This window comes from Maylandia zebra, linkage group LG3, assembly GCF_041146795.1.
Source record: "Maylandia zebra isolate NMK-2024a linkage group LG3, Mzebra_GT3a, whole genome shotgun sequence".
NCBI classification, from domain to species: domain Eukaryota; kingdom Metazoa; phylum Chordata; class Actinopteri; order Cichliformes; family Cichlidae; genus Maylandia; species Maylandia zebra.
In genome coordinates this window covers 39,961,397-39,986,715 of record NC_135169.1, presented here as the reverse complement: position 1 = coordinate 39,986,715, position 25,319 = coordinate 39,961,397, and the positions used below count along the sequence as shown (strand labels likewise).

The following is a 25,319-nucleotide window of genomic DNA, read 5'->3' as shown; positions in this document are numbered from 1 at the left end:
TACTGCAAGGGAGGATCAGGGTTCCAGGTTATGAATTGCAGGCAGTGCTGCAAATGTTCTCCCTTAAACTCATAGGACCCCGAGGCGTACATGTTATAACGCTTATGGTGTACTCGACGGCACAAAGCTCAGCCCATTAAACAAACGGCAGTTTGCGGATATGGATGGAGAACGCGGGCGGGCCCATTTCAGCAGTGCAATAAAGCTCAGCAACTGGCTGCTGTTTAGAGAAATTAACTACAGCAAAGCTTTTTCTGAACCTGCTGTGGCGGGCGGCTCACTTCAGGTCTAACAGGGTGACTCTAGTGTAGAGTAATGCCTGTTAAGTTCTACAGAAAGATGTGACAATCAAAATATGCACGCTTTTTTTAAACAAAGGTGTTATTAATCTTTTCTTATTTTTAAAACAAATCACACTCCGGCAGCGTGCCTGTCGGAGCAGAGACAGGAAGACTCTAATGAAGATCAACCTGTCAGACAATTGGAATGCCCATCTGGCACTTCGTTATTTTATATCTAGGGCCATTGTCCTGTATGTGGCACTGCTCATTACCAGATGGTTTCTCAAAATGAGAAAGGAAGATATAAAGCACGAAAAGGAAAGGAAATGACACGAGACAAGCAGAAGGGAGAAAAAGAAAGCAGAGCTATTTACCTAGCATCCCCACATCCCCTCATTAAGAGACGAGAGCAGGGAGGGTAAAGAGGAAAACATCTTCCAAAGAAACATTCCTCTGCTTACACCTCTGTAAAGACCAATTTAAGCAGCCTAATTGGCTTCACTAATAAACTCACAGGCGATGATAGCAGGTAATGTCAGAGTAAATCAGGACGATCCTGTTTTAGATGATACCACCGCTGTTTTGGGGCTCATCTTACGACTCGATTAGTTCAATCTTTAAAGGGAACTGACCCAGAGCGTAAGACCCAGATATGTATTGGGCATTTAATCAACTCTAGATTTATTTACTGAGGCTACACAGTTTCCCATTGTAGTCATCGACATATGCAACATGCAGGGCTGTCTTATCGGTCACCATTGCTGTCAGGTAATTTCAAGCATTACTCATTAAAGTGATCTGTTTCTCAGTTACTGTGTGATTTATTTCTAAAAGAATGTGGCATTTATTTTATTTCTTTTTCATTTAAATCTCTGTCGTCAAAGCGTTTTGAACAAAAGCAGCGTTTTGTTGGCATCAGGGGAAACCTTTTCATATATTATTTGAAAAAATTCCTGTAACTGCTTTGTTTTTGTTTTAAATAATGTGCTCTTTGGGAACTTATTGAGGAAAGATTGTTGGTTTTGCTTTTTGGTGGAAACTCTGAGCTAAAATGAAAACTGTGGGTAGCAGTTTTAAGGTTACTTAGCTAGTAAGCTAAGTAAGCTAGCTTACTTAGCTTACTAGCTAAGTAAGCTAGCTCTAGCTCATCTGTTGGTGTTTTAATATTTTTAATTTATGTTTCGCAAGCATACTATATTAGGTGATAGTGAAAAAACTCAGTTTTTACTCTTATTTTGATATTTGATATCTTTCACTGCATATAAAAAGTTAGTTTTACATTTTTGCTAATATGTTTCATCAGCAAAGGGATTCAAAACACAGCATCCAGTACTTATTTTGTTAAAGTTCCACAAATCAAACTTCAGCAATGATGAAATGCAAAGCTTTACGGACCTGCTTACTGTGCGAAACTCTCACTTCTTTGTATTTTGCTTCCGAGGAAGCTGTGGTTCTTGTCTTTAGCAAGTTTTTATTTGGACATTTGAAGCTTTTCACTTATTCTTAGTCCAGTCCTTACATGTGACAATTTTCAGAGCAATATTTCATTGTTTGTTAAGCCGATTAACACTAACTTGTGAATCTGTCAAGCACAAAAAAGCACCTAACTCAATAGATAAACCAGCGTTCTGTCTACACAGAGCAGAAAAAGTTGGTATTTTAGCCACTTTGCAACTATTAGCCTGCGACAAAACATAAAATTTGTTCCCACTGCTTTAATTTCTTCAGTTCTACTAAAAATTGCAAGAATAATATCGTTTGACGGGCATAAATTAGTGTTTGTGCCCCAACCAAGTGATTCCCCTTGGTATGGTGTAATTCCTGATGACTACTGTACTTAAAGAAATGACGGGAAAGCCTGAAACAGTTTGGGCTGTGTTAAAGAATACCATGTATTGACTTTCAGGCTTGTCAATTGCACAGTTTTTGTCTTATATATTTATATATCTACATGTATATTTGCATGTTTCAGTAAACCACTGCAGTCATGTTCCGTTATCTTAGCAAAATATAAAGAAACGGTGGTTGGCTCAAGACTTTCTCACAGTACTGTAAAGTAGCTAAGCTATGATTGAACGATGACATTTCATAGGAGGGCTTTAGAGAATGTCAGAAGCTTTAATTTTACAGTATGTATACATTTGGCTGAACTATTTCTGCAGTGAAAACTGGAAGTAATGTTTAAGATATGAAAGGTTCACTGTGCAAATAAAAAAAAGCAATAATTTTCATACAACAATAAAAGGGTGACGGTGAGAGTAATCGTTTTCCTTGTCAGATTCTAGCACATTCGCATAACTTGTTGAACTTCATATATTCAGCGCTGTGTATACACTGTTATCCCCAAGCTGCACTGCTCTCTATTAGTTTTTACAAAGGTGTAAGGCTTTCTTGGGAAATTCCCTCAATAGTCTCATAATTATGTCTGGATGCAATATTGGCTCCTAGTGTTCAGTCGGCTGAGGATCGTCTCACCACATTAATTGTGTGCGATATTGCAGCAGTTGCAGAAAAGGTTTAGGTTAAACGCCTTTTATTTTAGGGGGCATTATACATGAATACAGTAATTTGTCATGTTTTCTAGAGTGTTCTTTTTGAATGCCACAGCAGCAAAAAGCAAAGGACCTGGGGTTGTTTTGATTTGCCTTTAGTTATAGAGAAAAACATTCCGTACAAGCCAGCCGCCTCGTTTAAAAACTTCACAAATTCAGCTTTAACTGGATTGGCTGTCCCATTCCTTAGATAAAAGCCGGAGAGACGGCGGCGGTCATCGCCCGGGAGCTGGCAGAGCAAACCAAGAGCAATCTTCAGGCGGGGGACATCACCTACACGGTGAAGGCCATGGTTCAGCTGGTGGATCTGCTTGACGTGCAGCTGAGGAACCTCACACCAGGTGGCAAAGACAGTGCAGCACGGAGCCTCAATAAGGTATCGGAGGAAACTGGTTTACACATATTTATTTGAATGATTTGATTTGCTAGAGCTGCTTTTGTGTGTAAGCATCCATTAATTCCGACTGTTAAGTTTCCGGTCTAGAGGCCTGCCTACCACAAGGCTTCAATCGGAACCCGACCAGTAGATATTCTTTTAATTATCTGCCGCTTGGCTCTGTGCTGTTGAGTAAAATGATATTCCCCGTTTTTCCCTGTAGTCTGCCTCATAATAAAAACCGACTTTCAATTTCGAGCACTTCTCTTACACTAAGTGCAATCAATTTTTACACTGACGCAGTTTTAAAAGTTGCCGTCCAGGCGCCAACATTTGCCCCGCTTGTGTTTTTTGTTTTTGCTAATGCGACGGGGTAAGATTCCAGCGGGCTGGATGCGAGCGGTGGGGGGTGCAGAGCGTTTCATATTCGCTGAACTTGAATCTAATGTATTTATTACCCAATTCACAGCAGAGCACAGCAAGGGGCACTCATGGAAGAGAGAGCTAAAATAATACTTTCTATCTGCTGAGCGGCCAACAGAAAAGCAAACATCAGTGAAATTCAAAATGTCAATCGTTAATTTCCTGGAGCAGCATCACTTGTAGATGAACTCGAACACCTGTTCTCGGATTGCTTTTTTGGGACTGTTTTTTATTTCATTGCTGCAACAGACACAGATGTCCCTATTGAGGTTTTAGTGCCAGTTTTCTCCAATGGAGAGGGAAGGCAGTAAAGATGGCCAAAAGGCCTCAGAAGGGAAACTTGATGAGTGAAATGGCATCGGAGCAACTAGAGTTTATAATACCTCTCGAAAAAATAAATACTGGCTTCACATAAAACAGACTGTTTGAGGGAGAGGCGACTAACGTGGTGTCGGTTGCCACCTAAGTCTTTAGTCTCTTTTTTAAAGTTGATGAAATGGCAAAAAAAGAGAGAAAGCAGCCGTATTGAAGGGGTGAGGCGGAAAAGCTTTTGCAACAGGGATAATTTATTCAAGAGGTCAGGGCTTACCAGTGATTTATAATTCTCTGTCTGCTGATATACAGTCCATTTTTTGCAGTACGGTGCATCTATGGAACAAAAAAACGTCCCTACGGGTTTTTCTTGTGCTCCGCATCCCTCGCCAGTGAGACGTCTCCCAACGGAGACACCGGAGTCCACAAAACTCTTCTTCTTCTCTGTTTTGGCAATACCAAAGTTCAATCATTTTGACACAATCTGCTAAGCAAATTAAAGATTTTTTTCTTCTTTTTTTTGTTAATATAATGAAGCAGAGCAGACTTTGCCAGCAAACAATGAAAGGATTGAGTTGGCAAACGGTGAGATCAGTGTCGTTTTCATGATCAAACGGTTAGCTGGCTAACGGTGCGGATGGGAACGCTTCCAGAAGAGTGGGCTGTGATGTAGAGCAAGAGGCTCCTTTATGGGGAAATGGTACTCTTTGGAGCTAATCTGCATGGGATTTAGCACGGTACTAGAACCTATCTGTTAAGCCACACAGCAGCTCTGTTGGCTACACCGCCTGTATCAGAACTCAATTAAAATGATTCACTCCCCATGCAGTCCTAACAGCACTTCTTTGTGCCTCAGCTCCCTGTCTGTGTTTTTTTTTCTTCTTTCTTTCTTTCAGGTATGCTAAAATGCTATTAGCATTAACTCTTCTTCGGTGGTGGCAGACGTTTAATGGATAACTGCACCGTGTTCTCTTGGGAAATTTCTCAAATAAAACATAAAACTTAAAATGTGACAACCTAGAAATCAAAGTTAAGAGTGTCATGCAGTATGCTTTTTCCTACTGGTCTCGTATGTCTAATTTTAGGGCTAATTAACACGAGTCTCTACTTTTTTCCCCCACATATTACGCAGTCATTGTGCCAAGTGCTTTTCATAAAACTGTAGAGTGAATGTTTTAGTTTCTCACTTACTTTGAAATCTGTACTTCAAGCTGAAATGTTTCATGTGGAATTGCCTGACTCTTTTTTTATGCTAACTCTTGAATTTCTTTGGGTTGCAGTTGCAGAAGAGAGAGCGCTCGTGTCGGTTTTATGTTCAGGTATTTGGACCAAATTTTATTCCTCACTTCCTGCTCTTCGTTTCCTCATTGTGGTAACTTGTGCTGTCGTTTTCCATTTTTAACCACAGAATGTGAAACTTGGCCTTTTGAAGTGGCGCCCAGTGCCACAGTATCAAAGTCACTACATGTGTGTGCCATGTGTCGCCTTTCCTTGCAACGCTTGTCTTAAATCAAAGGGTCAAATTTCATTTTTGTCATCGTGTCTCAACTTTTAGTTTATTATTCATATTTTTCACCCACCACCCTGCATGCATATGACATGTAATGATAGTTTCTTGGCACGAGCCTGAGAGTTCCTCTATTTTGAGATGCCGTAGATCCTTTGTGGATTTTCTCAAGTGTCTCAATCATTTTAAAAATGCCCCAGAACTATCATATCAGCACTGCTTTCCAGTGAAATAACCCACATAAGTGGAAAGCATCAGTCAAAAATAATGCTATCGGGCATGTAGCACATGCCTGCATCTCTCAGCAAAAGCTTAAGAGCCAAAAGAACTGACCTCATTATACCAACAAGTCAACTTCTAACTACTCTTCTAGCTACTAAGTCAGCCAAAGGTATGACATGTTATGATTCTGCATGATGCATAATACATATTTGTCCCAATTTGGGGGGTTGAGGGGTTCTCTTGCTTCTCTCAGCTGTTTCTCGGGCTACCGAGTGGGATTTGTTGTCCCTGAGGTGACTTTTTAGCTGCCATCAGGATAATTTCTACCTTGACAAGAGAACTATGGGAGAAGTTGACATCCCTGTCTTCATGCAGATGGTTTCAATTAAGCTGCACACTGCAGCCAGATGTTGTCTTTTTATATGTAGGCTCAGTAGCACGCATGCTAAGAAACATGTATTTCACACTGATCCCTCCGAGGCATGTCAGAAGGCATTTTGTTATTTATGGTTTTATATGGTTGAGTGTGCTCATATGTTTAAATGGGTTTCTGAGTGAAAGATGCTTTCAGCACAAATCAGGTGGTGTTCTGTTTTTCTTGTTGTCGACAGATGCCACAGGAGGACTAGAAATGCAACTATTGTCGGGTCTTTGTGTAGCCAAAGATCAGGGGCTCTCAAAGTTTTGATGTCTGAGTGCCAATTTAGAGAGCCAACATATGTATAATTGAAAAGAAATGCAGACATCAAAGACTTTGAGTTGGTATTTGTTGGGTTTCTCTTCAGGGGTTGAGGCTATAGGTTTGTAATTGCCATGTTTCTCTTTATGTTAGGTGGATGTTACATTTCTTGAAAATATAAGGAAGGTTTAGTCTGCTGTGATGGGTAGAAAAGAAATGCTCCCTTGAGCTTGTTATGTGCTGCTATATCATAGCAGAACAAGAACTGTGGCTGAGTGAAATGTACAATGGTCCATTCATTCCCTGTTGGAGTTAAGAGTGTCAACGCTGGGCCTTAAGTTGATAACCCTCAAGTGCCATAGACTAATATAATATCTTAAAATTAGAAAAACAAATTGTTGAGGGGCAGCATACCTCTTCATTTTGTTTCTTACTATAATGATCGTATCGTCTGTACTATATCCTCCAATTAGCCAATCTGAGACAAATATTTTATGAATATCACACGTATAGCGATTAACATCCATATTTAAGAAAACCCCAAATTATTTAGGTTTTTAATCCTTTTTGATTTTCGCATAAATTGGTGTTACAGTCTCTGCTTGGACTCGTTTCGCGTGTCACGTTCAGCACATGTTGCTGGCATGTAACTTGGCGCTCAACAAACTTTGTGTCTGTGACTGAGTTTAGTTCAATACACCACAGAATACAAAATGAAATGAAAAAGTGCACCCAGATTTAAAAAACAGACTTTTTTTTTTTTTACTCATCGTGAGTGCCTGAGCCCACGAGCTCAATAGGAAAGTGTTTACAAAGGTCAAGTCTAGGGCTTTCATGATTAAGGTTATAAAATGTTTTAGCGCAATCTTGGAGCGCAGAATGGACAAACTTTGGTCAAACTTCCTGAAATGCGTTGGCAGAGACATTTCAGGGATATTGACTCATTCTGCGCTCCAGATGGGTTAATTGCGTTAAAAACTGACGCAAACTAAACTGCGTTAGTCGTGATGACCCTAGTTAAGTCAGAAAGATATTTTCCCACAGACTTCTATAGGACCAGAAGTCTTTTTGTAACCATGACAATCACCATCTGTAGGACTTCAAACAGAACGGCGCTTCCCCATTGGCTTCATTTATCCGACCTGGACTGCATCCATGTTTCATGCTCTCTGCGGTGCCGCTAAAAACCAACAATGCCACCGTCACCATGATTGGGTTCATGACTGTTGGCACAATATTTCATGCTAACAGTTACCCAGAGGCTCTACAGTGTAGACATAGCCGTGCCTCAAGAATCTTTAAAACACGCACAGACATCATTATATACCGTCGAAGATTTGGCTTTCATGTTTTGGGCCATGTTTTCACCTTACAATGTAAATCTATACATGACTGTGCACACAGCCCAGCTGCGCACCTTCCTCCTCTGTTCCGTTCCTGTGCTATGTTGACAAATTCACACAACAGTGAGGCGCTTTCACTTGACGAACTGGAATAATGGAGCAACATCTGTGGCCTTAAGTAAACACAGGCATTGACTGCACGCGCTGGCAGCCTTTGAGAGACTTTCATTGATTAGGGAAATTGGGCAATGTTTTCTCCAACAGGACCCTGGTGGTTGACATAAGTGGGATTAGCAGAGGAATACAAAGCAAATGAGAGCTGCACCTGCCTCTGCTGTCCCTCTGCTCGGAGAACACGCGTGGCGCCGAAAACAGACTGTGACAGCGCCGTGGGAAAAGGCAGGCTGCGGGAGTGCAGGTGCGGCGGAGTCGAAGGAGGTGCAGAGTCCAAAATAAAGTGCAGGGCTTGTGGTTGATGTCTAAATTAGATAAGGAGTGATTATTTCCTTAATTGAGGGCTTCTATCTTGTTTAATTGGTAAACAAGTAAATGACATTTTAATTCATCTCATCGCGAGGTCTTTATCTTCTTCAGCTCGTCAGAGAATTTCAGCGCGAAGCTACTGTATATTTGCCGTTTTAGTCGCATATTCATAACCAATTCAACCTGTGGCAATTTCCCTGCCTCAGCTGAGCTTGTGTAGATACAACAATGATTAATTATGAGTGCCTCTGTATCTTTCCCGCTTGTTTGTAAAGAGTCGTATCTGCTACATGTCATAGCCAATTTAATCCCACTGAACAGAATTTGGCCTTGATAGAGCTACAAAGCATAAAATGATCAACGCACTATGTTCTGCATTTCCCCTGCAGGGATGTTTCTCTGCTGTGCCCTTTGATTCTGCATAAACAGGATAAAAACGACGCCCTGCCTCCCTTGCCTTTTTGGTCATTACTAATGGCAGCGTGTCTATGGGCAGAGACGTTATGGTTGTCCAATTACTGTGATTATATCCGTCCATGTTGTTCTAATGTCAAACAAAGTTGCTTTGAAGGTTTTCTTCCTTTTTATTTATTTCGTTTTAAAGCGAGCGAACGACTGTGCGGGAGTTGAGGGATGTACAGCACGTGAAAATATCCCAAATAATGTCTCATACCTCAGTAGGAGCCAAGTGAGTGTGGATTTGCGCAATACAGGGAGGATGTTGCGCTCCGACCCGAGTTAAACTGATGGCGTGAAAAGATGACAGAGGGGGGGCGGGGGAGTGTCGCAAAGCAGGATGACCTCAGAGCAGGCAGAAACACAGGGAGGATCCTTGTTCGGAAATGTAACGAGATGAAAAAATGTTGGAAGATGAAGATTGCTACTTCCTCGGAAACAGAGGCCTCCACATCTGGCCTGCAGTGCAGAGCTCTCTCTCTGAATAATGAGGGCTTTCTCCTCACAGAGAGGAAGGTTCTGCTGATCAGTGTTGTGTAATAATTGAGAAAGTCCCGTGGTTATTTTTTGTGTGCGTGTATGCGTGTGTGTTGAGAGGATATCTGGGTTATCCATACACGTGTATGCATACACTGAAATTCTGGTGTTCTTTGGTAAAGTCGTTATAATTTTTAAGGCCTGAAAATGAAAATCTGAACACTTTGAACACAATTCATGATCGTTTTAGAGTGTCTAGTCTTGAATAAAGTTTTCTGTGTCTTGCTTTAAATTAAAAGGCGAAGCAACTTGTGGACCAAAGTGCCGTCTACTGCAGGTTCATTCAAATTAAATACAAATGTTTCGCAGTATTGTTCAGTAGAAGGCTTTTTGGAGGAATCTGTGCAGCAATGAATTTTTTTTCTGTAATGAGAAAAAAGAAAATCAGAAAATCTCACATTAGATTTTCTATCTGAGTTGTTTTAGCATGAATACAGCTGCTGTACAGTTGCCTGTGCAAGCCTCTTTGCAACCCACCTCCACCTAAGCTCCAATTTGCCATGTGATTTCGGATTTAGAGTCATGTCACTGAAGCCTGCTCGGGGTTTAGTGCTGCTGTTCTCCCTGTTTTAGGCTTTCCATTAGGCCATGCTCATAACAATCTTCTTTTAACTGAAATGCAACCAAATAAGAAAATAACAGCATCACTTGTTGTATCACTGATTAACATCTATCCATTTTGTATCTCTTAGTGTAAGTCTTAAGGAAAGGATTGTTTTCTTCAGCTGTTGAGGTTAATAGAGTGTTTCTATCAAGACAGTAGTGAGATGAAACCTGAGACAGAAGGCAGAAATACAAAGGTAACCCCTCAGACACTCACCTACACAGAAGCAACCACCCACTTACTGAAGAAGGCTTGATAAAATATTAAAGCAGAAGGTTTCAGAGATTCTCAAAGAAGAGGGATGATATGGCTAGCAGCTAATATAGAACAGACAAGAAATGATGCTACAGCTTCATTTGAGCCCAGAGACAAGAAGTCAGATAGAAGATGACAGAGAGAACAAGGCATCCCACCTTGTTTATGTTCTTTCCCCCTACCATTTTGAGATCAGCCTTCAACGTCAGTGAGAGGAAACAAGCGAGAGGAACCAACTGGCAAACGGGAAGGGAGGAGTGTGGAGAAATGAAGGGATGAGAGCTAAGTGCACAGGGAGAGCCAACCAGGCTAGCCAGTCAGAGAGGAAAAAGAGGGGAGATCAGCCACAGCCAGAATCAATTTCCCAGACCCAGAGTTCATTTCATCAATCAGCGCACAGATAGAGGCACATACACTACGGGTTAGCTTGGGCTCTTGCCAAGCGCGCGCTAATGTCCACCTCTCCCTTTCTTCCTTCCTTCTGCATTGGTATAAATGGCCTCTGCACTGCAGCTTTTCATCATGCTTGTTCCAAGTGGAACATTCCAGCAGTGAGTCCAGCTAACGATTAGCATTTCCTCATGTACTGGGAACTGAAATATACTTTTTAACTGCTGCCTCACATTTCACCGTAGAAAAAAATAAACTAGCCAAAAAAAGAAGGGAGGGGGGTCTTTGGGAGTTTGCAGCACCAGAGTGAGATGCTACATTTGACAGATGGAGTGGCAGTGTGCTAATAGCAGCAAACCACCACCACACATGCACAGTAGGACTTAACTGCACAGACTATGATGATAACAGTGGTGTTCCACCTCCCACCCTCACCCCTTCTGCATTTCTCTAACTGCAAATGTGCAGTGTTCTCAGCCCCAATCAAGAAATGATTAAAGTGCATAGGTTTCCAGCTTTAATTCAAAGGCTTTAAAAAAGTGTTGCATTAACTGTTTAGGAATTACAGCCATTTTTATAGATATTCTCCCAATTTCACTGCCTCAAGGGTAAAATGGGCAAATTGACATAACTTTAAATAAGAGGATTGTTTTTTATATTTCAATGAAAGCTCTTTGTAGCCTGTGAGTGCTGTATTTCCTCCACCAAGATGCTGTGCTTGGCCATTTCTGCAGATTCCTTAAATTGCTGCTTGTTTGAGTCTCTCTGCTTTCAGTTTTAGCTTCAGGGGCTGGAAAACATCTGTTGGGTTGGGATCAGGTGAACGACTTGTCTATTCAAGTATGCTATTTCATTACATTTAGAAACTCTTGGGTTGCTTTTGCAGTGTGCTTTTGGCCATTATCTAGTTGCCCTGTGAAGTGCTGCTTATAATTTTTGCAGCATTTGGGGGAATGTAAGCAGAGAGTATAGCTCTCAGAACTTCACAATTCATCCTGCTGCTTCTATCAGCAGTCACATGATCAATAACCACTAGAGGCCCACTTTCACTGGCAGCCATACTTGCCTGTTGTATGGCTGCATGGATAGATGGATACGGATATCACCAATTAATCTAACAAGCATGCCTTTGGACTTGTTAGCTCCTGGGAATTGTTGGGTATTTTAGCTGTCTAGTAGCCTGACGATGTAGGCAGGGCTAGCGTGTTCCTCAGGTCCATCAGTTTAATAAAAAGATTTTCTGGATGTGTTTATTTGTGCTAAACACAGCCATTAACCTTTTAGGTCCAGTGAAAGAGCTTTGATCATTTTTTCTTTGGTTTGTTGTCTTTTCCATTAATTCTGGGGTTCAACAATGGTTTAACATGTGGGTGGATTTAATTTAAGAGTTCAAACATAAGAGCTGTGGACTGCAAAATGACAACTTTCGACGTGAGCAAATGGCCAGGGTCTTCACTGGAAAAGGGAAAGTTGACTTAATGACTGTTAGTATTTCCCTTTAACTGCATTTTTTCACTTTTACTTTATTTAATTAATGTTATTATTTTTATTCATTCATGTTTCAAAGCAAACCTCTTTAACCTACTGCCTGTGCCAAGAAACTTTGCTTTTTGATCAATCCATGGCAACATATTGCAGACTAGAGATTTGCCTTTGGGTGAAAGATCTTGGAGAAAAAGTAAAATGTGACAGCCTGATCTAATGGGAAGACGGGTAAAGATGCCGCTAGCTTTCGTAAATAAAGAACACGGTGTCACCACTGAGTATTCACAATGGATTGCTTCACAAAATAGCGTCCATTGAAAAACAGTTGAACATTAGACATAAACAGTTTGGAATATTAGGTTAAGAGCTTGGTGTCCTTTTCCTGCCTATACTGGAAATTTGAAGCTAACCAAAGTAACCATTTACCCAAACTTCTCACAAATATGGAAACAGGAAATCATGACTACCCTGGATTTCTCCAAAGGGAAGCCAGATTTGCTGCCAGCATCTCTAAAGCCTATTATTTAAACATGTGCAATATTTCCTTAATGTACTCAGGTTGAAGGTTGGACTTTGGGCCATTGTGGCATCTTGATTCTCTTTGTTTTCAGTGGTTCTGTTGTAGATTTGTTGCTGTATTTGGGATCATTGTCCTTTTGTCCTTTTGTTTTAGCCTCATATGGTCTCATATTTGAATCTAGAATACTTTGATACACAGAGGAGGTCACCGTCGCTCAAGGTGCCCAGACCCTGAGCCCATTGAACAAGCACAAGTCGTCATCTTTCCACCACCACTATGATTCAGGATGATTTAGGCGTTTGTGCTGATACGCCATGTTTAGTGTTCTCAAACGTGGTGCTCTACATCAGCAGTCCCCAACCCCCCAGGCCGCGGACCGCTACCGTGAGTCATTTGGTACCGGGCCGGAAGAATTGAGGCTCGGGTTTGAAATTCATGGTTTTCAGGGGTTTTATCGGTTTTTAGCGTTATTTTTTAAAATCATTTTTATCGTTAACTCGGTTTCCCTGGGTCTTGTCCCGTGTGTTATGAATCAATCATCTTTTTTTGTTACAGGTACTGGTTTAATTTTGTTGTATTTATCCGCAACACCTTAAAGGCCGGTCCGTGAAAATATTGTCGGACATAAACCGGTCCGTGGTGCAAAAAAGGTTGGGGACCACTGCTCTACATTATGGTCAAACACATCCAATTGGGTCTCATCTGCCCAAAGTTACAGAAGTCTTTTTGTTTGTTCAGACGCAGCTTTGCAAAGCTAAGCCATGCTGCCATGTTGTTTAACCCTTCCAACCAAACTTGGCTGCCATGAACTTGAACTTTTAACATTCTAACTGAGCCCTGTAGAGTCTGACATGTTGCTCTTGGGGTTTTCTAGAGTTTCCCTTAGCCTTGCATTGCACCCTGGAGTGCATTTGCTGAGATGTCCACTCCTGGGAAGATTGTGGCATTGTGCTAATACACAGCTGAATGCTCCAAACCAGACTATTTGCTAATTAAGTACATTTGGTTAGCAGCACTTGGTTACAAGGATGTGCTTATTTTTTCACAGGAGTGCATACAATCACATGACTTTACCTACAAGAAATCTAATAAAAGTATATCCATATACTGCTTGACTAAATATCTGACATTTCGGCAACACGTTCAGCCTTTAAATTGCAGATTGTTTAAGGCCCTAAAAGAAAGTGCTCATTCATTGCTGCAGTGTACGAACAGATGAACACGGGGTGACACAGTGTATTGGCACAGAAGCTATTTTTCCTTCGCTGTGACCTTTATCTGAAATTATTTTAGCCGTCAAAATTGTTGCATATTATTTTACAAAACACAGGCCTGAAATGAGCACAAAAAGTATTATGATAATGGGAGTTTCGGTGCAGAAGGATAAAGTTTGCCTTGGATTTTCCTTCCAACACAATTTGTCTGTAGCTTCTTCATCATAAACCAGCCCGGCTGCCGGTTATTATAAACACTGAAGAATACATTTTTGCATTACAATGTAATGGCATATTGGAACCGCATGCTCAATTTCGGGTCTTATCAGGTCTAGCATATAGTGTCAGTCCAACACAGTGACAATATCCTATAGTGTTTGTGTCATAATATCATTCTCTGGTTTAAATGAGGTAAAGATTTGCATGCTCTATACATATTAATAACAGTAATGAGTAATTTGTGTCACAGTGGTTTGGTTAATCTGTTGCATCCAAATGACGCGGCGTGCATCAATGTCAGCTTTATTGCTTTTCTTTTAGCTGATCTAATAAAAAAAATAAAATGCCTGAAGGACCAGTGTGAGAGCCGATCCTTTATTCCAATATTAATTTCGGACGTCACGTTTTCTGATCCAGCCCTCCAGCCCCAGGATTGGACTGGTCTGCCACCTTGTTCTCCTTTTGCATCTATTGTGCATGTGGAAGAAAAAAAGCGAGACGACCTCGTCTGCGAGTCCATCAATCGTTCCCCCCCGAAGAACCATTATTTCAGTGTTTTAAGAAGTGCTGAAAGCAAATCTTGCAGGAGGGAACAAAGAAGGGGAAAAAAAATGTCAGTGCCTGAAGAAAGAGAGCTCCTTAATTGAGAGTGAATCAACCTTTGCCTCTAGCTGAATGTCAGAAGGTGTGATTGGAGATTGGCTGCAGATAATGAATAATTACATCAAAGTTGGTGCACTGCTTGTGTGTGTGTGTGTGTGTGTGTGTGTGTGTGTGTGTGTGTGTGTGTGTGTGTGTGTGTGTGTGTGGCTGTATTACCCGGCACGGCTTGCAGTCGGCGTATGTGCCTGCCACTGACTTTGTGTATGTTCCTGTATACTAACAGGTGCAGAGGTGTGTGCTCTCTCTTGCGTCAGCCTCTGAGTGCTGTGTGTGTCTGTGACTGTGTGTGGGCGGATTAATGTGTACAGGGTATGTTTTGAATGGGGAACAGCCAGCTGGTGCTATTTGAAATTCCCAATCAGTGCTCTGACTCCTCTTGCTATCACGGTGGCTGGAGACAAACATAAAGTTAAAATTATAAAGTATCCGAGGCTGGGGGAGCTATTAGATTTATTCCACGTGACTGTAACCCCCACCCCCACCTTTTTTTTTTTTATGAGGAATGCTTTTAATACACTCGAGCACATGGCTCCTCTTATCGCCTTTAGCTTTATCCCCATGCTGTTGTGGAGTCGTACTAAAGCTCTTATTCCCCTTCATAAATCCATTGATCAAAAAAGAGAGGGCGTTCTGTGGTGTGGCATTACCAACGTTCACGTGCACCTTCACTTCCACTTTCGGGATGTCACAATTGCACAAACTGTCACAATTGCTTTTAAAGAAGCGTAAAGAGGGAATCCAAATTTGACCTTTTTTTTTTTTTTTTTAACTGAATTAAATCTGTGATTTTCATGATGAAGCCTGGAAAAGCGACTATTACTAGCATTATTAGCCACCTACTGCACTGTAATGGCTTAGAAACAGCTTCTTTTTTTTGTCCCAGCGGCGGTCAGGCTCTTTTAGCTCTTTCGGAGCACTGGTACCAGGAATGAATTGCCTTGCTTGACCAATTAGTATTCCATTCCTAAATCTCGCCATTGGCATTTTTAAATCTTTAATGGCTCTTAATTTTTCATCTTGTCTGGAGGATGTTCTTGTTTCCTCCTTGCTTACCCACTCCGGCATTGTTGCGGGGAAATTAAAGATGGCATATTAGTCCTTCGACGACATTAATATGCAGAGAAGATCCGATTCGAATGGCTGCAGATAGCTGCTGCTGCTAGCAAAGATCTTTTACATCCCTTGAAAATTGTTGTGTTATAATTATTAATTTTTATAAAATTTATTTATCCATTTATTTTGTAGTGCGTTTGTGCATTGGGATTGTCTGCATGGAAGAACATTTATCACACCAATTAAAGACCGTTGCCTTAAGTCATGTAAGAATTGGTCTCTGGACTTGTGAGCACTGACTCTGATTCATTTACATGATTATTTTTTTTCTCCCTGTAGATAAAAGCAAACAGCAGCAAAAACACAAGAGAGCAACATCCATTGTCATTACAGATTCAGGTGTCGCTGCTGCAGGTCGATGATCCATGTCTTTTAAGTGAATGGGAAATAGACTCGTGAAATTGCTCAATATAAAAATTATTATGAAATTTAAGCTAAAATGAAAAAGAGAAAGGGGTGAAAAAAGAAACTCTCCACGCTTCTTCCTCACACAGTCCCACAGGATTGTGCGATTTGTTTCTCAGTGCTCAGCTCCCTTTGATCTTCCTTCACTCAAACCATTTACCACATCGCCACGTCAAGCTGCCGCAGTCCCAGGCCAGCTTAGCTTCCGCTCACTAAATCAATGATTTGAACTCCCTAGGCCATGGTGGAGACCGTCAACAATTTGCTACAGCCGCAGGCCCAGACGGCTTGGAGGGAGCTGAGCACAGGCGAGCAGCTGAGGGCTGCCACCATGCTGCTGGACACGGTCGAGCAGGGAGCCTTCGTCCTGGCTGATAACCTGCTCAAGACGGACATCGTGCAAGAGAACACCGACAACATCCGTAAGTATGCACAGCCACGCTTGCAGTTTGCATGTTGTCATGTAAAAAAAAAAAGCAAAATAAAACACGTACATGTATGCAAAATCAGATGATTTGTAAGAAAGAGAGTGCCAGTTTACAACACACTGACTAATGCATTCCTTTGAAAGTATACGGTATATGGTAAATGAAACATATACTATTTTATTGCCTCCTTTTCTAATGATCATTAAGCAATATAGTATGTGTGGTAATGTGTTTAATGTAGTGGCTGTAGTCATTAAACAAAAACGGTTGTTTACCAAGTTAAAAATACACATTAATTATTTGAAGTTATCTAAATGTTTGAATGAGGGGAAAACCTCATGGACGGATTTCTCTTTGCTTTCTTTTTTTAGGGTGGATGGATGAATGGATTGATGGATGAATGGATTGATGGATGGATGTATGAATGAGTGGATGGATGGATGGATGGATGGATGGATGGATGGATGGATGGATGAGTGGATGGATGGATGGATGGATGGATGGATGGATGGATGAATGAGTGGATGGATGGATGGATGGATGGATGGATGGATGAATGAGTGGATGGATGGATTGGTTGGATAGATGGATGAATTAGTGGGTGGATGGCTGTATTAGTGGATGGATGAGTGGATGGATAAGTGGATGGATAGATCGTTACATGGATGAGCGGATGGATGGATGATAGATGGTTGGATGTATGGATAGACGGATGAATTACAGGTGGATGGCTGTATTAGTGGATGGATGGATGAGTGGATGATAGATGGGTGGATGGTTGGATGGATGAATTAGTGGATGAATTAGTGGATGGATGGATGAGTGGATGATAGATGGATGAATTAGTGGATGGATATATGGATGAGTGGATGGATGTGAAATTGAATGCCAGCGAGCACATTACATTTAATTTGGCGTTCTTTGTTTGAGTGAACCAGCTTGGGTAGAATTATGTTCTCAAGCTGCTGGGAAACAGATTATTAGCTCATCTGGAAGACACTGCATTTTCCAATTATGACAGACAATCATAAGATGAGTTTAAAGAGCCGAGCGTTCGTTTCTGTCGTTGCATTTTTATTTGCTATCGTTTGTTTTTCCCAGTATTTTTCTCTCACGTGCCTAAAGAGCCTTGGCCGATCTTGCTTGTTGCACAGGCACACGAAGTTCACCACGCAACTATTGATCCCCTCGCGCTGACAGGGGAGCTTTTGAGGTGTTGGATCAAGTGTGAAGGTCACTGGAGTAATGCTCTCTGTCTTGCAGGAGGTGAAATCTGGCAGGGCTGCTTATAGCTGATGGCAGCCGGCTGTAAACTGACAATTATCTCTAATGATTGTGTTTATATTCGTGTCAGTTATTAGCAGGAATTAACCACTGGTGCTGCAGATCAGGGATCGGTGCTCATTATTCAGTGTATAAATACCAAGCGAGCTCAGATAATAGAAGTTGTGTCATTACGGTTGTCTCTGGTGGGGTAATTCCAAACTGGATGCATCCGTCGCTGGGACTTTCTTTTTTTTTGCAGCTTACATCGAGAACCGTGTAAAACTTAAATAATTGGAGCTAGCGGGGCAAAAATAATGCCATGATGTATCGCCCTATTCTCTGAAGACATAGGATTTTTATCCCATCCCCCCCCCCCAAAGTTCCTGCTGCCATGGCAACCTAAAAATATAGGTCTGCTGGCTTAAAAGGAGGCGAGCGTAAGGAGAATTAATAAAATGGGTTTTATTGTATCTGGCACACAATTCATCTGGGTATTAAGGAGATTCTGGGCTCGTTTGGAGAAGGGGGGATGAAACGATGCCTGCAAAACACGAGTGAGATTTTATAGCACACTGTGGTAGTCTGGTTAATTATGTGCTGGTGACATGTTTACTGGGCCTTATCTCTCTGTTTGCTGGGCTTTTTTTTTTTCTTTTTACCCAGACAGTCGCCTCCTGCAATCCCTCATGCCATGCAGGGTAGTTAAATGAGGACAAGGGGGCCCTTCCAAACATTTGTAATCACTACAGCAGCTAATTACTTATCCCTCACTTTGCCTTGCATGTGACATTAAGAGTGTGTGTGTGTGTGTGTGTGTGTGTGTGAGCAGGTGCACTGCACTTAAGACACCTGGAGACGTCCTTTCAGCGTCAGGCCGAGCTGGTTCTCTCGCTTTAAAGCGAATCTCGAACCCTTTTTAAAAAGCCTTGCTATAATTTTAGGCTCAAGCTGATAATGAGATCTATTCTGTGCGCTTTCAAAGAAGGATATTTCTGCAGTCATTGTGTCTGTGTTTGTGTTTACGCGTCACGCTGCGTGTGCCCGTCTCGAGCTTTTGTCTGCGAGAGAGCGCGCGCTCCGCTCTCTGCATGATAATCTTGTGAACAGATTTCTGCCGATTAGCGTGTTATTTAAACCAGCTTTGAAGGTATAGCCTTCGGGGTCCAACAACTCCTATGGCATCAAAGAAATTCCCTAAAGCCCGTCGTAAGCTCTTTTACACAACCGCACAGGGGAAAAGAAAGACAGCAAGGGGGAGAGGGAGAGAGGGAGGGAGACGGAAAAATGCTTCCTTTATTCAGAAGGCAGCCTCTTGGAATCCAGGGAACAGTAAGCTATCTGGGGTATTGTCTTAGCTAAGTTGAATAGGAATGTATCACAACCCCCTGGCCTTTACAAAAGCGCAGGAGAATGCTAATACAAAAGATTTTTTTTATGGGAAACCCTGGTATGAGAACAGATCCAAAGGCAGGATTAAATGTGGCCTCTTCGTAGCTTCCTGTTGGCTGTAACCTTTATCAAAGTCAGAGGTGTCACAGTCCGCTGACATGAGATCATCAGCTGAATGCCTTATCGGCCTTAATTAAGTTTCTTTTTCTTACACTGAATCAATTTTTGTTTCAAGTTGAGATTCTCCACTACAGACTAATCTGCCTGCTAGTTCAAGTAGAACTCTGGATAGGCTGCCACTCCTGGCGAGTCGCATTATAACTGAGTGGCATTTAGCTGGCAGCGGATGTCTGGACTGATCGTAGCCGGCAGTCACCTCATTCAAACGGTGTTTTGGGTGAACTGGTGTGGCTCGCTTACTCGAGAAGGCGACCTGTAAGTGGAAAGGCTGTTGCAGAGGCCTGGGTTCGAGTCATTATCTGCGTGTCGCTCTCCCACTCGGCCCCTGCGTTACTGTTCTCCTGACTATCCTATCAATAAAGGCTAGGAAAAAAGACGTGATTGTTACTATTTTTCAGAACGCATTCCTCAAACTGATCATGTCGCCATCGTTAGAAAGCATAAAAAAAACGTAGCAGAGACATGTAAGTCAAAGAAATCCGTACCAAGCTGGCAACCGCCATCTTTTTGTCTTTGAGCCAAACATCACTGGTTAGGTGTCTGACTGCCGGCTGAGCCTCAGCAGGTAGAGCGGGTTGGCTACTAATTAGAAGGTCAGTGGATTGATCATTGACTCCTCCAGTCCGCACGCTGGAGTACCCTTGGGCAAGATACCGAACCTCAAGTTGCCCTTGAAGCATCCATCAGAGTGTGAGAGTGTTTGTGTGTGTGTGAAGGTAAGAAAGCACTTCGAAGTCGATAAAAGTATGAATGCATGTATGAATGGGTGAATGGGACTTGTAGTGGAAGGCAATTTGAGTGCTGAAGTGAGTAGAAAGGCGCTGGATGAAAGTGTCTGTAGTACAACTTTAAAAAGTCCTATTTGAGCACCAATCCATTTACCATTGCACGCTCATGTGGTAGCACTTTGTCAATCAAAGTAGACACAGCCTAAAAGTGTCTCTTTTTTTCTATCCATTTTCAGTTTAAATGGGACTACAATTTACAAAATAAACATTATACTTTAATGAAAAAAACAAAAAAGACCCTCAACGAAAAAGAAATGTTTCCTAAGATTATATTTTTCACACACTTCTATGCATTTGGACATACTTTTTGAAACCAGAGTAGCCACCCCCTGCTGGCCGTTAGAAAGAATTCACCTCACTGGCCATCTTTTATCCACAGTTTGTGCTTTACATGAGAGGTCAGAGGTCGAGGCAATCTTGTGAATGCCATAACTTAAAAATGTGGTCACTTGGGATTTTCAAATTGAATCCTGGTGACCTTGACCTCAAGGTCAGAGGTCAACTTTTCTGAAAAACACCTAGGATTTTGACCTTTATACCACAGGTGCATCTACAAGGATGCTGAGGGGTGGCTCTGGTGAGTGCCAGTTTTTTTTATAAGGATTAAGAAGAAGACGTAGGGTCTTACAGCTTTTCATTTGCTGTTTTCCTGCGGTTTCGGTTTTTACTGTAAGCTGGTCACTGCTTGTTGGACTGTCCCATTGTTTTTCCATCTCATGGAAGTCTGTAGGTGTCTAGATTACAATATAACCTATTAATACCATTTCCGTTACTGTTTCTTCAGCTTATACCAGATTTTACACATTTGCAGTGACATTTCTTTACAAGAGCTGCACAATCGTGGCTAAAACTGTAATCTCTTACATAAACGTCAGCATTGTTTACTTACACCCACAGCCTCTATTAATCCACACCGCACATTTAGAAATGTGCATTTGTGTAACTTCTTTTCTGTATTTCTACCGAGCTGTGAATCAGCAGACTCATCTCAGCGCTCTGGGAGTTAATTTGACATTTAGGAATGCCTAGACTTCACACAGGTCACCTGTACTTAAGAGAGGAGCACACTAGACTGCTTTATTAAATTGAATTGTATCATGCCGTAATAACTTTGATGGAACGAGATTTTTATTTGAGCCAGGCTCCTATCAGCAGCTCATTTTCCTCTGCTGCGTGACACCAGAGTCTTTGAACCATAAATTAGGAGCTCGGTGCTCGCTTCAGACACAACAGCTGTTGAACTGCTGCAGAAGCGAGCTTGTCTTGTCCCGTCGGTCTTTATTTTCTCCTTGCATCGTTCACTCTCTGTGCTCTTCAAGAGAAAAAGATTCCTCAGAATGAAGGTGTCTTTTTTTTTTAATAAAGCAAAGACAGCCTTTGTTGTTACAGTTTAGGGGAAAAACAACATTGCCATGTGTAAACTGTACACAGTCGCAACAGATAACTTCTTCTGTCAATGCTGAGTGAATCAAGTGAGGATGTGTTGTATTTAGAGCTCTTTGGCGATGCAGTGATTAATGCTGGCTTTTGGAAAACTGCTTTTCTTCATGTACCTATGAAGCATAAAAACTGATGAGAGAAGTTGTAAACGACCAGTAATGAATGGATTTGGATGACTTATGATTTTTAATCTAATATCTGTTACCATCACGAATGGGACATGTTATTACCTAATGCGAGCTTATCATGTGAAAAGTTTGATTGATCATCAGAGGAAACTTTGTTATGTTAGCATAGTTTGAAACTTTGGTGCTGATTAAAGAAGCAATAGATCTTTCTAGTTGAGTTGCCGGAGCATCAGCTAATAATAGCGTCAAAATGCAGCTCTAAAAAATGACTTTCTTTTGGAAAAATGCTGAAAAAGTGATGATTTCCTGCAGCGTTGTCTGCTACTCCCTCCACTATCCAGTGCAATCTGGCTTCCCTAAATATAAATCGGAGTAGCTTGTTGACGAGGCCAGATGTTTTTTCACCAGTTAAAGATGCTGATCAGTTTGTCCTATCCGGTGTTTAGGTGATGACGTATGAACCCTGTTTCCGGGTCGAAACTACTCTGCGTTTATCAATGCTGTTGTCTTTTTAGCGTGTTTTATTGCTTTGTATCTTGTTCTATTAAATCTCAACAAGCCCCTACAAAGTCAGTGATCACTGTTGGCCTCTCTCATTTTTTATTGTCACTGTTCATTTTAAACTCAGTTTTTAAAGCCTTACGATAACTACAGCCCAGCCCATGCAGCTGTATGTTAATGACTAAGCTTTTATTGTATCAGTTGTTCTCCTGACTGAAGTTCAGTGCGTTTACAGGATTCTGTCATGTAATTGCATCTGTCCCAAACTATCAGGAACCCTCACATTAAAAAGTTAGCGTTCATCCTCCAGCTTCACTGTCTTTATGTTATGCTAACCATAGCTGTTTAGCTAGCCACCACATAGCACATCATTATATAAAGCTAATCCAACTTCAGTAACCCTACAAATGTCGCTGCTGTTTACTTTTCTGTCTTCAATTATGTTGGAAGTGATAGCAGAGCTGTACGTTTTAATTTTTTCAGAAATCTCTCGGTCAGAACATGCTATATCATGTTTAGGTGGGAACTAGCGAGCTAACGTCCGGCTAACTTCTCACTCTGTTAAAGTTAATAAACTCTGTTTTCATGGATGCCTGGATTTTAAACGTAATTGTTACACCTGGTAGAGCAGCCACATCGAACATTTTATTACAGATGAAATAATTTAGCCAGTGACTGTCTGTGATGCTGCAGTGTATGTTTTACTTTGGGACCTGAAGCAGAGGTTGAGGTTGGACCCGGAAAATGGCTAATGACGTCAGACTTAAAGACGGTTATCCATGAAGGGAGTTGCAAACCCTGGTGTTTATCTTTTTCTGGGGCCAGTGCTTCAAACTCAAGCCAAGTTTATTGCTTCTTTAACCATCTTTGCTCATGTCATCAATTAAAATGATAAAATTGCATTAGATAATACAACATGTCATTAAAATAAAGCAGTGATTGTTTGACTGTGTACATATTTTATGAAGACTTTTCAAAGTGTTCCCAAACTTTTGGGTACTGCTCTGCATGCTTATTTACGGGCTTGGAAAAACAAAAATTTGATACAATGATTCAGTCGGTTGCTTGTTGTTGTTCTTCCCAGGAGCCATTTTGTAAACCAGTCATGGAAGTCATAGAAAAGTCAAAAAAATAAGTAAAGTCAGCTTGGTTTGAATTGGGGAAAGGAACATCCAGCTCTGTGTCAAGGCTATAACTCTGAGATTTTTTATTAATGTTGTAAAAGAAGTGAGTCAGACTCAGCCAGTCTGCAAAATACTTTCCATGTACTCGATACTCTAGCTAAATTCTTAGTTGAGAGGCAGGACCCCAGTGTCCAAAGCGGTTGCTGTAGCCCTCTATTGATTGCTTAATGTTGTTTGCTTGCTTGGGTTTGTTCTATTTTGTGCAGAGCTGGAGGTAGCGAGAATGAGCACAGATGGGAATTTGCCTGATCTGAAGTTCCCACAATCCGGAGGACAAGGCAACTCTATCCACCTCTCAGCGAACACACTGAAGCAGCACGGAAGAAACGGTAAGAAGTTCGACCTTTTGAATTTGCTTTTATTGCTCCCGTATTGTGGGTTTGAAGTGCAATCTTGGCTCATGCGCGCCTTCACTCTGTGTTTTATTATTCATGGTTATGATAAATTTAAGAGAAAAGTTTCAACTTTGCTACAATAGAAATATTGTTATGTTACTTGGCTTACGAGAGCTGCTGTAATTAATCAAAAATTCTTTTGCTGTTTGTCGTCTTTTCTTTTTTGCTTCTTCCACTTGTGTCATTGCATGGGCCTCCATTGGTTTTGGAGGAATTTTATCACAGATGCTGGTGAATAACTTTCGCTTTGCTTCCCCAGTCCTTTGTTGGTCTGCATATAAAGCGCTTAGATCTTTCTGCAGCCTCTGAATAAGACCCTGGCTGTTGAATTAGTTACATTCAAGCTCTGCCACTAAACTGTAAATGAGGCAGTTAGACTCTATACATAGATATCTTTGGGAGCAGTGTCGCCCCATTTTTAGACTTTTATTATCAGCTCATGCAAATCAGAATCGACTCAAGCTGCGTCCCCGTGTCTGTGCTGGATGACTAAGTCCATGTCCAGCCGTGCCCAGGCGGATCATTATAGCAGGGTGGCGAATATTTCCCCGATATGCAGTTCCACAGCACCCAAATTGTTTTCTTTTCATCAGAGTGAGTGATCTCAGACACGGCGGGAGGGAACTTTGAATGCACAAAAGTGAGACAGCAGGAGGCAATGGGGAGAGGAAAAAGGAGGAAATGATTAACAAGAAAAATGGTTGCCTTTGTCAGTGCCAATAGGAGTCCTGTTTTTTTTTATTTAAGTCTGATGATTTCTGAATGATTTCTGCTTTTCTGCCTCGTGTGCAGCCATATTTGTAGCCCTGTCTGTTGTCTGTACTATGTGCTGCTCTGACTTCAGATTTAAGAAGCTTTGTTTAGTGAGTGGGTCCATTCGTTATCACTTTTAGCATTTTTCTAATTTGAGTGTGCTGTGTGAGCGGTATAAATAACATGACAGATTATCATGTGCATTGTTTTCACATTATGTAAGTAGTACTGCACCCTAGGTTTGTGGACACAATCCAAAAAAACATTGAGTATAAACCATTTTAAACTATAGTTCAGATACCTCGGCTCTCTGGTGCAAGAAAAGAAAGTGGCATCAACGGCGGAAGTACACTCAAGAATCGTTCAGGCGGCAGCGGCGGCTTTCGCCTCCCTCCGATGGTGCATCTGGAAGAAGACAAACGTCACCCTCATCACTAAATCCGCCTGTACTGCACACTGGTATTGCCCATTCTTCTCTATGGATCCGAGACCTGGGTCATAATCAAGCACGACCTCAACAAGCTCGAGGTCTTCCAAATGTGCTGTTTGCATCAGATTCTCAGTGTCGCTCGGTGACCGTCTCAGCCACAGCGTGGTATGTAGTCAGTGTCACCAGCAGCCCTCGATGGAAGAGCTGATCTAGAAGTGACGACTTCATCTGCCGCATGAGTGACCATCGCCTGCCATATCGCATTCTGCTGTAGCAGCACCCCACTGGAGACATGCGCCCAAGAAGAGTTGGATCAAGCAAATTGAAGATGATCTTAAACAACGACGTCTCATCCTCGATCAAGCAAAGGTCAAGGCCAGATATCACAAGGCCTGGAA

General features: G+C 41.6%; 1 protein-coding gene across 21 annotated transcripts in view; it reads left to right on the top strand.

Annotated features, from left to right (window-relative positions):
• LOC101465762 (adhesion G protein-coupled receptor L3) overlaps window positions 1-25,319 on the top strand; it is a 266,208-nt gene that overhangs the window by 180,626 nt on the left and 60,263 nt on the right. For 16 of the 21 annotated variants that reach the window (XM_076881844.1, XM_012919994.3, XM_076881845.1 and 13 more), the window contains 4 exons: window positions 3,024-3,209; window positions 5,225-5,263; window positions 16,278-16,461; window positions 23,550-23,672. In XM_076881844.1, coding sequence (XP_076737959.1) covers window positions 3,024-3,209; window positions 5,225-5,263; window positions 16,278-16,461; window positions 23,550-23,672 — 532 coding nt within the window. The remainder of the gene's footprint in view (window positions 1-3,023; window positions 3,210-5,224; window positions 5,264-16,277; window positions 16,462-23,549; window positions 23,673-25,319) is intronic. The other 5 variants (XM_076881846.1, XM_004554470.4, XM_076881853.1 and 2 more) reach the window with 1 other exon arrangement.